This window comes from Mixophyes fleayi, chromosome 1 (assembly GCF_038048845.1).
Source record: "Mixophyes fleayi isolate aMixFle1 chromosome 1, aMixFle1.hap1, whole genome shotgun sequence".
Taxonomy (NCBI): domain Eukaryota; kingdom Metazoa; phylum Chordata; class Amphibia; order Anura; family Limnodynastidae; genus Mixophyes; species Mixophyes fleayi.
Window position 1 is genome coordinate 45,008,386 of NC_134402.1, and position 15,076 is coordinate 45,023,461.

Here is a 15,076-nt window from a genome sequence, read left to right on the forward strand (position 1 = left end):
TGCACCCTTACAGACAAATAAATTTGTTCTGCACCTAGGTCTGAGGGTTGGTGGAAAATGCACAGTGTGGAATTTAGAAACAAACTGTCCAACTTACATCTAATTTGGGTAGCACTATTGCATTGGTATATTTATTTATGTCTATATTTATTTAAACAATTAACTTTCCTGTTAAAATATGGGTAGCCTCATTTATGGCTTAAATGATTCACAAGCGGACATCTTTTTATTGGCTGTGGCACTTTTTCAAAACATTTTACATATTGTTTGAAGTGTACCTGCAAAGAGAAATTGGATGGTGCGAAATGCGTCACATTGCAAATATAGGGTTAGATCTGATTTTAGGGACCTCAGAGAAAATTCAAGTCTTTTTTGGAGGCAGAAATTGCTGTGCACACTCCCACTGAACAGAGAATGCCCCTGCAAATGCACCCCCGTAACACTTTTATCTCATTTAAATAATTCTGACCTGCAATGTTATTATTATTATTATTATTATTATTATTATTATCCTTTATTTGTTGGGCGCCACAAGGTTTCCGCAGCACCGTACACAGTACAAACAGTAGTACAAAACAGGGTGACAAAGTACAGAACAATAAACAGAAAGTACCAATGCTTCAGGAACTCCAGGAAGACATATGGAGTAAAGACAGCGCAGAAGAACCGGTATGGAGACAGGAGGGGAGGGGGGCCCTGCTCATAAGAGCTTACATCCTAAGGGAGGGTAAACAGACCAGGCACGAAAGGGAGCCAGTGAAGCAGGGGGAGAGAAGAGAGGGGCCAGGGGAGAGAGGGAGAACGAAAAGAGTGGATGAGGGTTAGGTGGCTGGTTGGTAGGCTTTAAGGAACAGGTGGGTTTTAAGTGCCCGTTTGAAGGAGCACATGTTGGGAGAGAGACGGATGGAGCGAGGGAGGTCATTCCAGTGTAGGGGGGCAGCTCGGGAGAAGTCCTGGATTCTAGAGTGGGAAGAGGTGATCAGAGTGGAGGAGAAGCGACGGTCATTGGCCGAGCGCAGGGAGCGGACCGGAGTGTAAGTGGTGAGGAGGTTAGGGATATAGGGGGCAGTAGATTGGGAGAGAGCTTTATAAGTGGTGGTGAGGAGTTTGAAAAGGATCCTGTAGGGGAAGGGGAGCCAGTGTAGGGCGTGGTAGAGAGGGGAGGTTGAGGAGGAGCGGCGTGAGAGAAAGATGAGTCGAGGAGCCGCATTGAGAACGGAGCGGAGGGGGGCAAGATGGGAGAGGGGGAGGCCAGTGAGGAGAAGGTTGCAGTATTTGAGGCAGGAGAATATGATGAGAGCAGGGGCGGACCCAGACATTTGCCCTACCCGGGGCGATTTAAGGGGGGCGGTTTAGGCCCCGCCCCCTTTCTGTGTTCTAAGGCTGCCGGCGGCTGCACAGTATGTGCAGGTCCGTTCAGCAGTGAAAGTGTGCTGTCCCGCTGCTCTGATTGTGTTTAAAACACAATCAGAGCAGCCGGGCAGCATACTGTCCCTGCTGAACGGACCTGCACAGTGTGCAGCTGTCGGCAGCAAGCCCCTGGATCCGCCACTGGATGAGAGAGTGGATGATTGTTTTGGTGGCATCTTGAGAGAGGAAGGGCCGGATGCGGGCGATGTTGTGCAGTTGGAAGCGACAGGCTTGGGCAAAGAATTGGATATGGGGGGTGAAGGAGAGAGAGGAGTCAAGAGTGACACCTAGGCATCGGAGTGTAAGATTATATGAATCAGCATTTAGTCAGTAACGGAAATCCTGCGATCAGCAGATGCAAACTGTATCAAGGCTGCAGATGCTGCCACATTGGCCCGAAAACCGTGAGATTCTGAACAAATCCGGGTGCAAGAGCACAAAGAACGCTTGAACTTTTTACAGTTCTTTTGTTTGTAAATTAACCATACTGCCAGTTTCAACAATCAGTAAACAATAAATAAGAGGAGCACCTTAATAAAAAATACCTATAATAAACATTGCATTCTTTCCTTATCAACTATATTGCATTTTATACTTATATTAACTTTTAAGTAACATTTTAAAAATGTTTACAGACTAATGGGTTCTGATCAGATTACAAGCATTTATAACAATGAGGTGGCATTTAGTATATATAATACTATATCTGTGAAAAGCACAATGTTACATTGTGTATTATTTTGTTACTATACTGTTATGATATTGTTAATATGTTATTAAGCGAAAGGGATCTTAAGAATGCTAAAGCATTTCATATTATTTATATCTTCCGCCTGCCTCAAAATATAATATTTAAAGTAAGTTGCAGTAAAGAGCAAAAATAATTAGTAGATATGAATATTTAGACAATTACATTTTACAGATACGGTTTTCGCATCTAAAATTACAATGCTTTCAGTTCATTAGCAAAACACGTTTTTGCTGCTAGAGTCTGTTCTCTGAGATCATGAAACCAGTTGGGCAGCCAACTGTTAGCCGTGTTTTTCACATAACCAGTTCTATTTTTAGCTTGAATTGTAGGAAGTGTGCGGCTTTCATAGATGGGAGAGAAGCAGAGAGCTTTGCTGCATGTTAACGTGCCAACCCGAGAGATGCTTGGCCTTCACACAGCAAATTACAGGGGGAAAAATGGAAATAAGAAAACACAGTCTGCAGTAATAGACTGACAATCAGTTCACGTGTCTTTATGTGCAGTTCAGTCCTTTTTTTTTTTTAATAATTTGTATTATTAATGGCTAAGCCGTGAACATGTGAATTATTTAAACCTCAAATTACAGATTTCTTGAAATATGCATCATATGTCTTATATATGTGTGTGTTAATACAGTATATATATATATATATATATATATATATATATATATATATATATATATATAAACAACACACACACACACACACACACACACACACACACACACACACACACACACACACACACACACACACACACACGTAGGCAGCCTGTGTAATGTTTGATCTTATGATACTGAAACAAAGGAAAATAAGAGAGACAGCTACAGCTCTATGTAAAGAAAATTAATGACTGAATTTTTGAAGATCCATTCCCACCTTCAGATAACATTACGTGCACACATACTCTTTTGCAGTAAATGCAACCAGTGATGTATATATATGGAGTCTATGATGCCCTTGGCCATCGTGAATGAATGAAGAACCTTAACTTATTGATTGTGTTCTTCCTACAAACATTTCCACTTTCTGGGTTTTTTCTGCCAACCCTGGATCTTTACTATGATAAGACAAATTTAATTCCTTGGTTTCTAATGTATAGGTCTGTTATATCGTAACATGCTGAGAACAAACCAGGAAAGGAAGATAGAGCTCCCCCTAGCACTAGTAGTTAGGATTCTAAGACTTGGGGGTACAGTTACTATGCGGTGGTTCTTTAGAACCGCCGATTCCTGACGTCATTTTCTTCAAATGACACTTTTAATAAAGACAAAACCCCGTTGGCTTTGTCTTTAATAAAAGTTCCGTTTTAAAAAGCGGCTTCAAAGCACCGGGAATCGGCGGTTCTATGGTACCGCTGCATAGTACATTTATTATCATGAACTTGGGACACAGTGAGATGATCAGCACTTTGTAGACAACAGCAGTGACTATGTGCAGGGAGAGAGACAGTAAATGGCAATATTCTCTCTATTCTCAACAGTAATAGATACCTTAAACACTAAAGATATAATAATTACAAGGACAAACATTTGATTTTTAGGCTCTGTAATATAAATATACAATATAATATCTGAAATAAACAGGTTCTTAGTGCAGATTTTTATCAATACAGGACAAGGATTCAGGAGTAAACATTAAACACTCAATATATATTAACAAATATTTGTGTTTTAGTCTCAGTAATTCCACTTAGTTTTGGATATAATATTATATATTGATATTACAGAGTATAATTCACAAATGTTTGTAATGTGATTTGTAAGTATTTAGTGCAGTGGTTCCCAAACGTTTGCAGTTCACGGCACCCTTAGAGTCTCCAAATTTTTTCAAGGCACCCCTCCAAAATAATTATTGAGCAGTCCTGTTTTAGAAGTAGTTGGGTCAAAAAATTGTAATAAGTATTTAGGTCAGGACAGAAATACTTATTTAGTTATATGCAAAAATGCCCCCTCTGCATCCAGACACTCTGCCCTCAGGCACTCTGCCCCCTCTGCATCTAGACACACTGTCCCCTGTCACGATCCCTCTCACTCCTCTGCCGCGCACCAGCCATAGGAAAAAAAAGAAAGAACACAAAAACTTACCAATCCGCCGGGCGCCGGGACCCTGCAGCCTCCTCTCTCCTGCAGCTGTCACTGAATATCGACGTCAGTGACAAGCTGCTGCGGGAGAGAGGAGGCTGCAGGGTCCCGGCGCCCGGCGGATTGGTAAGTTTTTGTGTTCTTTCTTTTTGCTATGTCTGGCCCGCGGCACCCCAGTGACAGCGCCGCGGCACCCCTGGGAGCCGCGGCGCACACTTTGGGAACCGCCGATTTAGTGTTTAAAGTGTACTCCTACACTATTTTGTCCTATATTATGTAAAGTAAGTCACGGTGGTGATGCATCTTTTCTTACATTTGACATATTTGGGTGTGCAGACTTTATTTTTTCTGTTTGGTAATGTATACCTACCAACATTTATCCAGGCGAAAAATAAGCCTGACCCCTGACCTGCACAAGCCTTACTCCAGGTGAACACGATCCCAGCCCCAACCTGCCCAGTGACACCCACTTTCAAACCAACCATGCCCACTTTCTGGAGAAGTCCCGTTCACTTCCATACGTGCCCCATCCCTTACCAGATCTGCATATCGGTACTGTACTGATGGAATCATAACAGGTTGGTAATATGGTAATGTTCTGTGAGAATATGAGATGGCAAATACACAAATAGAATAATTAGACTGGATGACTGTCTTAGAAATTGTATTTATAGCTAGAATTAGTAGCTATAGTTATCAGATGTTATGGGGGTGACTGGGCCAGAAAATGTATCCAATTGCTATTTTTGGGTTCAGAAAGGAATCCACCACTCCACCACCACCACAAAGGTGGGTTGTTTTGTCATTCTTTAGATCAATATCATTAAGGGGCTTATTTAATATTTACGGGATTTTTGCCCCATAAAGTATCATCTGTCATCGCAACAATAACAGATGACCCTTGGGGCAATGTACTAATAAAGTCATGTCAGGACAGCGCATCTGATGGGAAGCTGCCCCAGCGATAACTTTTTTCTACTGCAGACTCCGGGTACTGCCCTGTTGCCATTTACAGAAAACACAGGGGAGGGCAGGAAGGCTGAGGGAGAGGAATACAAAGGCCCCTCTCCTGCCATGCTCCCCCCATAGGATTTAATGGTGTTAGCCATTGGGGTGAAGCTCTGCAAAGCTAAGCTTATTGGAGCCTGATAAAATTACCCCCATCGCAGCCCCCATTAAATATTAGGGGGACTGCAGTTTAATGTGGGAAATATTTCTGATATCTCCTACATCAGCATTTTATTAAATAAAGATTACACTTAAAAATGCCTAAATCATGCAGAAAAACCAGTGTCTGCATGGTTTAGGGCTTCATAAAAATGTCCCTAGAATTTATAAAATGATGAACACTATGGAAGAACTTCTCTGAACAGAAGCTAAACTAACATGGCACAGATTGGAAATAGATAGACACCCATAAAGTCATGGAGGCCTAGACTGGGGGTTACAAAGCACTGGGGCCAGCCCTGGGGGCAGTGACAGATTATAGGTATGTGCAGTTCTGAAATACAGGCAAGGGAACATGGGGCAGGTAACTGCATGAACTAATAGTTGAGGGGGGGGGGTAAGAAACAGCTCAATAGGACACATGAATTACCTCTCAGCGGACCTTATCAATGCCAGTGCTGTTGTATTGGTCATTTATTTTTTCTTCAAGACATAACAAAATAATTTCCATATATTATAATATTGTACATTATATACTATTATATTATATATTTTAGTTACAAAACACATTTTCAAAACTGACACATCCCATTTGAACACACAGACTACATGGTAATGAGCAGTATAAAGAGCCATGGATGACAATAGGTATCATTTACTAACACTGCATTTAGTTTTTATCTGTCTAATTCCTGATTGGTTACTATGGATTTATGCAAATTGTGCACCAAAATGCAGTATAAATACATGAGCCCTTAATACTACCCATACTACTAATATAATCATCTCTTATTTGATGTGTCAGTGAGCGCTGTAATAAAGAAAAACTCCAGAAGTCTGAAAATGAAAAAGTTGGAAATCCTAATTAGTGTAAATTGAACTAACGTGAGCCAGTAGTTTATTTTTGAACTATAGATATTTATAAATAGAAGAAAGAGCAGGTTGCCACTTACGTTACCTGCGATGATTAAACAGTTCTTAGAAAGTCTGAAGACTGGAAATAAAAGTGTTCTGTGGATAAGACCTTTTCAAGAGAAGCATCTGAAATGTCACAACATTGTAAGAAGAAAGTCTATCTGTGAGCCACAGTCATTTACCTGCCAGTGTGAAGTCTTCTGTCATTAAATGGTTCAATGTAAGCAGACATGAGTAATTGGCAGACTAACCTCTGCATGCTTCTAATGCTGATGATATTATAATGTCTGTTGCTCACATGGACAGTAGTGCATAGTTGCCAACCTTTCCAGGTGGAGGTTGGCCTCCAGGAGTCTTGGGGGGCATGAGAGGGGGGAAGCTCAGTGAATTGCGTAATTTTGACTCCGCTCCGTGACGTAATAACGCATCATTTTACCACAGGGGCCGGACCAAAATTATGCAATTCACATAGAATCTCATAATGGAGCCTCAAAATCTGCCCACTTCACTAGGAAATGGGTAGATGCAGGAGAATTGCCAGCACTCCCGGGAGTTCGGGGGAGCTACCCAGAATTCGGGAGTCTCCTGGACACTCCGACAGAGTTGGTATGCAGTATTGTAATATTGTCGACAGAGCAAACTGGTAGAAAGTCCTGTATGCACAATTTTCCATTCTTTCCATCTGACCCAATGTTTGCACCCATAATCATGGTGCCTGTCAAGATCCTCTCAAATTCCACTCCCTTCTAAAATCCAGACCCGCCATCAGAGCTATACAGGTTGGACTAATTCCCGTGTAAATGGGGAAGATGAGTGTGAGGCCGGCCTGCTAGAGTGGAAAACAGTACCAGGCTAGACAGGGGGTGCTAGTCACAATATATAAAAGGGAAACCCGCATCGTGGAGTCACCCTGGTTGCAACCTCAAATAATGAGTGTTCCCCAAAGACTACCAGCCATGCTAGCCAATTGTGATTGGCTGAGTGTCTATTAACCCTCTTAGTCTAATTAAGGACACAGTTATTTTGTGTAATGTGCTTCTAATGAGAAGGTGATTTTGCATATTATGTTTTTTAAAGTTTATTCCTACTGGAATAACAAGAAAGTAGATGACTATCATGAAATGGTATTATTTTTTATAAAATGTGGTAAAAGGGATTTCAGGGAGTGCTTCATTGAATTAAAATGTATTGTGAATAAAAAAGTGTTTTAGTGACCCCATTCCCATTATACTGGAACCACTGGGGCGGCAAAGTTGCCAGTTCAAGTTCCCAATTTTTTCCTATTACCCCAATACTCACGGCCCAGGGGTACTGGGAAGAGAACCAATGCTGGTCAGTTTGGGGCCAGGAGTCTCTGGGAGGGGACTCCCCATGGATTATCCAGCCCAACGCTGGCCAGACTGTCGCTGGTTCCCATTATGTTAGGTAGATACAATGCTGCGGGTTTCCCTGTTATAATGTGACCAGCTTTATGCTAATTTATACTTTAGTACATCAAAACAACATTGTTCTGTACATCAAAACAAATGTTTATGATTCACAAATGGTCTTATGTCCTACACTAAATGAGGGCCGCAGGCAGCATCATGGAACGCAGAGGTGACCAAACAGTAGATCTGTCCTGACCTAAATACTTATTACATTTTTTGACCCAACTACTTATAAAACGGGACTGCTCCCATCATTATCATCAACGTTTATTTACATAGCGCCAGACAATTCCATAGCGCTTTACAATTGGGAACAAACATTAATAAAACAACAGTGGGTAACACATACAGACAGTGAGGTAAGAGAACCCTGCTCTCAAGCTTACAATCTATCTAATTATTTTGGAGGGTGCCTTGAAAAAATTATGGAGACTCTAAGGGTGCCGTGATCTACAAAAGTTTGGGAACCACTGTACTAGTAGGTTAATTAGCTGATATTAAATTGACCTTAGTCTCTGTCTCTCTCTCTGAGTATGTGTTAGGGAGTTTAGACTGTAAGCTCCAATGGGGCAGGGACTGATGTGAGTGAGTTCTCTGTACAGCGCTGCGGAATTAGTGGCGCTATATAAATAGCTGATGATAAATGGGTCCTTACATTTTTTAATTAATTCACCCATGTAAGTTATATTGAAAAATATGGGACAATACTGTATGGTAGCAGTGTATTGTTTCCACATGGAAGTTGGTCATGTAAGGAGGTATGAAGAAGACCTAAAAGTATATGTTTTTATAGGTAAAACATTTGATCCTTTCATTTTAAAATGTTGGGTTGCGTGTATTAAATGTGCAGACTGGGATCCACATAGGTATCACTATGGTAGTGGGTCATTCACAATGGCAGCAAGTGTAACACAGGGGAATAAAAACTATTTCTTGGTATATAGTTAAATTTTCCTCTTCAGCTGTTTTCTAGTTTTGCTGAAAATCAGACCCTTCCTCTAGAAATATCTCTACTTAAATACATAACAGGAGGCAGTTTTGCCTCAATAAACAGAATTTTTTTCTCACCACCCTCAAACACAAGGTGTGGGGTACATTTAAGTTATTGGTGGATTTTAGTTAATTGCAAACAATATAACAGCAGCAAATGTTATCAATGTCAGTCACTGCTCCTTAGTGCGCTTTAAATGTTAGCAAAGTTCCAAATGGAAAACTTTGTAATCCTCCCTGTGCCAGAAGCGTTCTCAGCATTCTGACCTCTGCTGGCGAAAGAACCAACTTCATTAATATTCTAAGTTTAGTTCAGGGCTTCAAAGACTGTAAGGTCTGATAATAGGTCAATTTGTTTGTGTATCTTGAATTGATGACATGTCAAACACTACATGACCTCTTCCAGCTGGTACATAATACTCTGCTTCTGAACTTCACACTTAATTTACTTTACAGCTATCTAGGCTGAATTAATTAAATTATGCACATAGGCCTCAGGAATACATAATTGTTGGGCTGTTATTTTGTATAATGTGACAATTGTAATATTTGTAACAGTTTCTGTGTGTACAGCGAAATGAGAAACTATATAGTTTAATAATGTGGTTGATAATGTGTATTCTGGTATTACTAGAAATATGCAGGGGATTTATATTATCTAAACTTTTTCTCATTTTCAGTACAATTGGATAAAGTTTGGTTTCCAATTTTACACTATGTTGTGCGCTACTATTGGGGAGTGTAGCCGATTCCCACCGTTCAGGTCACGGTCAATCCCCTGCCCTTAACCCTACCGAGATGTTATAACCTGAAACAAATAATTCATTCATCCCAGCCTAAAAATATTCAGAATACCACCAAGCCGATGTGCAAGATAGATCAACCAGTATAGGACAAGTGGAACTAAATTAACTTCTGGCCAAGTAGATGCCACCAGTAAAGAAGGTGAATCTTCTGTTTTGGGGATTGTGTCCTCTCTGTGCCAATCCCAATTATTGGGATGCATTGGGGCTCCTCATCATGAAGGCAATTGTAGATTTTCCTGCTTATTTTCCAAACACCACTCGTGGTATGACCGTAGAACATCAATCAATTTGTGTGGTTGTCCCAGCCAACAGTAGTTACAATCTAGGTTACAGGTTTCTTAGCACCCATCCAAATTTTGTTACCCGAGGTCATACCCTCAATTTATTATCCTTACCTTAACCAGGCCTCTTGCGAATGATATAACAAGAATATTTTGCATTTACTGTTATTATGAAAGGGATTCATGTTTTGTGTTAATGAACAAATAGTCCTAGCATTAAGAATGAATTATAAAGATCTTATAGTCATGTCTATATGACTTCTCAACATAACAGTACCTAATGGATTGACTTTGGTGGTAGTTGTTGGAATGAGATGAACTTGTCCTTGCTAGTAAATCTGGGTACAACGAGCTACTATCACTTAGCAGACTGCATGGGCCATATACCAAGACTTATACACTGCACGGTTTATTCCTTTGTTTATACTTTCCAAATAATTTTTATATACTTGTCTTGTGGAATACATTATACATGAAATGTAATATAAACATGTAACACATAAAAATAAACCAAAAAAACATGTATTATAAGTTCCAGGTAACACCAATGAATGAAATAAGTAAGCATAAGTTTTCTGCTCCCCCATACTCCATAATCTGACCACTGCCCTGTTCAGAGCAGGTACTCAGAGGCTAAGGGGGAAGGCAGCCTGGCCATAAAAATCATTTTTTTTTGGGGGAGGCGGGCTGCCCTGGTAAGCACGGCACCCTCCTGCCACGGTATCACACTTACTGTAATCCGCCAGCCCTGCATGCATGTTAGATACTCTGTGAATATAAATTAACAAAACATTCTGCACGCATAGGGCCTGATTCATTAAGGAAAGTAAAGCAAAGAAAGGAGTAACTTTGCACCTTGACAAAATCATGTTGCATTGGAGGGGGAGGTAAATTTGAAGTGTGGGGTCAGTTTTATAGCTGTGTAGGGCATGTCCTAGATCAACTTTAAATTTTTGTGCAAATATAAAGCTATCAAGTATTAGTGTGCTACATGAAAAACAGCCAGTATTTAACTTATCTACAAAATAATAAATGCATTGTAGCAAAGGTTTGTCCAGGAGCAAAGTTACTCTTTTTTTTTGCTTTGCTTTCCTTAATGAATCAGGCGCATAGAGTGGCATATGCAAAAATAGTGAATTACTGAAACAACAGTTGAATCTGTTCACAGCTAATGTAGTAGTACAAACATTGTGTTCATATCAAACCTAAAGTAGATGGATGTAAGTCCTCCATGTCAGATTGTTATTATTCACGGCAGCTATAGTAAACACAAATAACACACATTCTTGAATGTTTTATACCTTTTATATTATTTGTATTTATTCAAATCTGGATATCTTCCTGCTTTTTTATAGATATTGAAACAGGAATCCCTAGGAACAATTTTTGGCCTTTAAATAGAGTTTCCACAGTAACAATTTCCTAGGAACAATTTTGGGCCTTAAATAGTGTTTCCACAAAAGACATAATTAATTGTGAATATTCTTATCATTCATAATATCTGTGATTTATGCTACAGATTCCTGTGTATTGACAATCTATTGTTTACATAGCTTTATTGTAGCCAGTGACTTACCCTGAGGTAGTTGAGGGTGAAGTTGGTTAGACCCATCCTAGTGATGTTTTTGGATAGTTGCTCTAGTACCTGTGGGTCTGGTGCCTATAGACACAGGATATAGAATAGCGTATTATTAACTGAACACACAACCTTATAATACAATATAGACAAGTGTTACCACAGTATTTAACTGCATATAACTAAAACATGTAACAATCACTAACTTTGCTAGACAAGCATGCAATCTCTCTTTACAGTTTAATATGGTAGCCAGCAGCACACTTAGAAAGTATTCTATGCTTTCAGTTTACACTTCGTATTGACAATTAATAATTAAGAAAGGCTGATAATTGCAGTTTATTGAAGATTTATTTATTATTTACTCTATTGAACCTAGTGGAGATAAAAGCAAAGCAAAGACAAGGAGCAACTTTGCACCTGGACAAACCATGTTACAATGCAAGGGGTAAAATTGACTTATTTTTTGCACGCAAGGAAAATACTGGCTGAAATTAAAGTTGATCTATGACATGCTGTATACTAACTATAAATCTGTCCCCACATTTTAAATTTACCTCCCCCTCCAATGCAACATGGTTTTGCCCAGGTGCAAAGTTACGCCTTTTCTTTGCTTTGCTCCTAACTCAAAATCAGGCCCTGTATGGTTTTAAGTTATTTAGTTTTTGCCATGTCTTGTTTCTCATGAGAATAATAACTGTTTTTTTCTCATTAAAGTACAAGACGATACCCGATCTCTGCCATGTCTGTGCTGGTGCAGAATTCAAGCCACGATTGAATATTCATGTACGACAAGAGTAAGCCTCTCCACCTCTTTTTGGCATTACAATAGTCTTGTTAGCAAAATTAAATCTTGTGCTTCTTCACAAACTAAGAAGCACCTTCTCCCTACTTAAGTATAGAGTATATACACCGATCATCCACAACATTAAAAGCACCTGACTAATATTGTAAAGGTCCCCTTCATGCTGCCAAAACAGCCTGACCTGTCAAGTCATGGACTCCATAAGACCTCTAAAGGTGTCCTGTGGTATTTGGCACAAAGACATTAGCAGCAGATCCTGTAATTACTCCTGTAAGTTGCAAGGTGGGGCCTCCATAGCTCGGACTTGTTTTTCCAGCAAACTCAACAGATGCTTGATTGGATTGAGATCTGGGGAATTTGGAGGCCCCACCCAGTCAACACCTTGGGCTCTTTGTCATGTTCGTAAAGTCATTCTTGAACATTTTTTGCAGTGTGGCAGAGAGCATTATCCTGCTGGAAGAATATTGTTACCAAGAAGGGGTATACTTGGGCTGCAACAATGTTTAGGTAGGTGGTAAATGTCAAAATTATATTCACATGAATGCCAGGAGGCAAGGTTTCCCAGCAGAACATTGCCCAGAACATCACACTGCCTCCGCCGACTTGCCTTCTTCCCATAGTGCATCCTGGTGTCATCTCTTCCCCATGTAAATGACGCACACGTACCTGGCCGTCCACATGATGCAAAAGAAAATGTGATTCACCAGACCCAGCCACATTCTTCCATTGCTCCATGGTCCAGTTCTGGTGCCCATTGTAGGCAAAAGGTGGACAAGGGTTAGCATGGGCACTCTGACCAGTCTACGGCTACGCAGCCCAATACGCAGCAAGCTGCAATGCACTGTGTGTTCTGACACCTTTCTATCAAAGTCAGCATTAACTTTTTCAGCAATTTATGCTACAATAGCTCTTCTGTGGGATTGGACCAGATGGGGTAGCCTTTGCTCTGCAAGCTCATCAATGAATCTTGGGCGCCCATGACCTTCCTTAGACCACTTGTGGTAGGTACTAATCACTGCATACTGGGAACACCCCACAAGATTGGAGATGCTCTGACCCAATCATCTAACCACCACAATTTCGGCCCTTGTTAAAGTCGTTCAGATCCTTACGCTTGCCCATTTTTCCTGCTTCCAACACATCAATTTCAAGAAATGACTGTTCACTTGCTGCCTAATATATCCCACACCCCTTGACAGATGTCATTGTAACAAGATGTGGCTGATCAGTGTATATAGGAGCGCCTCCACTCCACTCAAGCTCTTCCCCTTTCCTGTGCAAACTTCCGCTTCTCACTCCAATATGCCCCAGTGGAAATGTAGGTGCGCTACAGCGATCAAAGCACATGGTTTCCGTTTTGCACAGCAATGGTATTGCTAATCAGCTTACAGAGTATGTAACCTCCACAGCCTGAAGAAGGCTAATTAAATAAATGGAGCAAAGATTAATCTAAAGATTTGATCTGATTAGATTAAATATGAGCAACATGTGACAGATCCAATCACATCCCGCTTTCTTTGACCAGGAAAGCCCTATGGTTTAGTCTCTCCTGGCTTATGATATTAAACTATGTGATCAGCCAGGGGAATTACAATACAATTTAAATAGTTTAATGTAGATGGGATAAGAAGGACAGTAGGAAAGGCATGTGTGAGTATTTACAACGTCTTGTCTATTTGCTTACACTGTGGCCACAAAATGTCTGCAGCTCAAAACGGTGGTTGTAGAGTAATGTTTATTTTTTGTGACCAATTACTTTCCTAACTTAAAACCGTCAATGGTTTGTAAGGATGATTGATAAAATAATGATAAGGACAATTACTGTAAGTCCACAGCATTCCTGTCACATGAACTATTTTCCCTGATCCCTCCTCTCCTTATAACGCCTCCAAGTCACTACATGAGGACATCATAATCAGTGTTGGATTCCTCCTGCGGTCACTGTATGAGGAGTAAGATAATTAATAGGTGAGGAGAAAAGTACAGAGAAAGGAAATTAAATTCCTCTCGCTCTCCAGTACCAGTTCCTGTGTCAGTCACCCCCTCGTCATACAGTCACTGCAGGGGGAAATGCACAATGATTGTACTGTGTCTCACTGTGCGCTGTGGTGACCAAAAGTACATGCCTGTGCAAGGGGGGAGAGTCTGGAAACAGGAGTCAAGATAAGCTGACCAGGTTGTCTCTGATGAACGATAGGCAGGGTACTAGACTACCTAAGCACTCCCCTATATGGGTGCTGCTCTCCCTCACCGCTTCTTACTTATGCGAAGACAAAGGGGAAGGAGCAACAAGCAGAGGAGAGGCGTACCTGTGCTGTCTCTCTGTGCCATGCTGGGAGGGTGGCACTGGACTGTGACTAGTGCCACATTCTCAGCCTATCACTGACACAGAGGAGCAGAGGAGTTATAGGTAAGAATTTAAATGATTATGCACAAGCAAAAACACTATCTGTGTGACGCAATAAAACCCATTAGTATATAAGGTACTCCCCAAATGCTGGAGCTCTAGCCTTAAAGTAGCACTGGCCCTGTTGATATGAATGCCGTAGTTGCCAACATTTTATAATAATTACCAGGGACACTCAGGTGCATCTCAGTATGTCATGTATGGTACAGTCTAGGCATGCTTGGACTACAATCCTTATCCTGATCTGCTTTAATAACTTGGTTATAATGCAATTTATTTACAATTTGAGGGCCCAAATCAATAAATATTAAGCTATAAATGACAGAGAATAAGAATGCATAGTGAGAATTGCATCCACTATACAAAATAACAGGAATTGTACTGTGCAGATGGTCAATATTGAAAACCGGGGACAAATCTTTAACACTTGGTTCTGTCCCTTAAACTTCGGG

General features: G+C 40.6%; 1 protein-coding gene across 4 annotated transcripts in view; it reads right to left on the reverse strand.

The window, feature by feature from the left end:
- LDB2 (LIM domain binding 2) overlaps positions 1-15,076 on the reverse strand; it is a 271,061-nt gene that overhangs the window by 28,693 nt on the left and 227,292 nt on the right. For all 4 annotated transcript variants that reach the window (XM_075194699.1, XM_075194698.1, XM_075194701.1 and 1 more), the window contains exon 5: positions 11,413-11,496. In XM_075194699.1, coding sequence (XP_075050800.1) covers positions 11,413-11,496 — 84 coding nt within the window. The remainder of the gene's footprint in view (positions 1-11,412; positions 11,497-15,076) is intronic.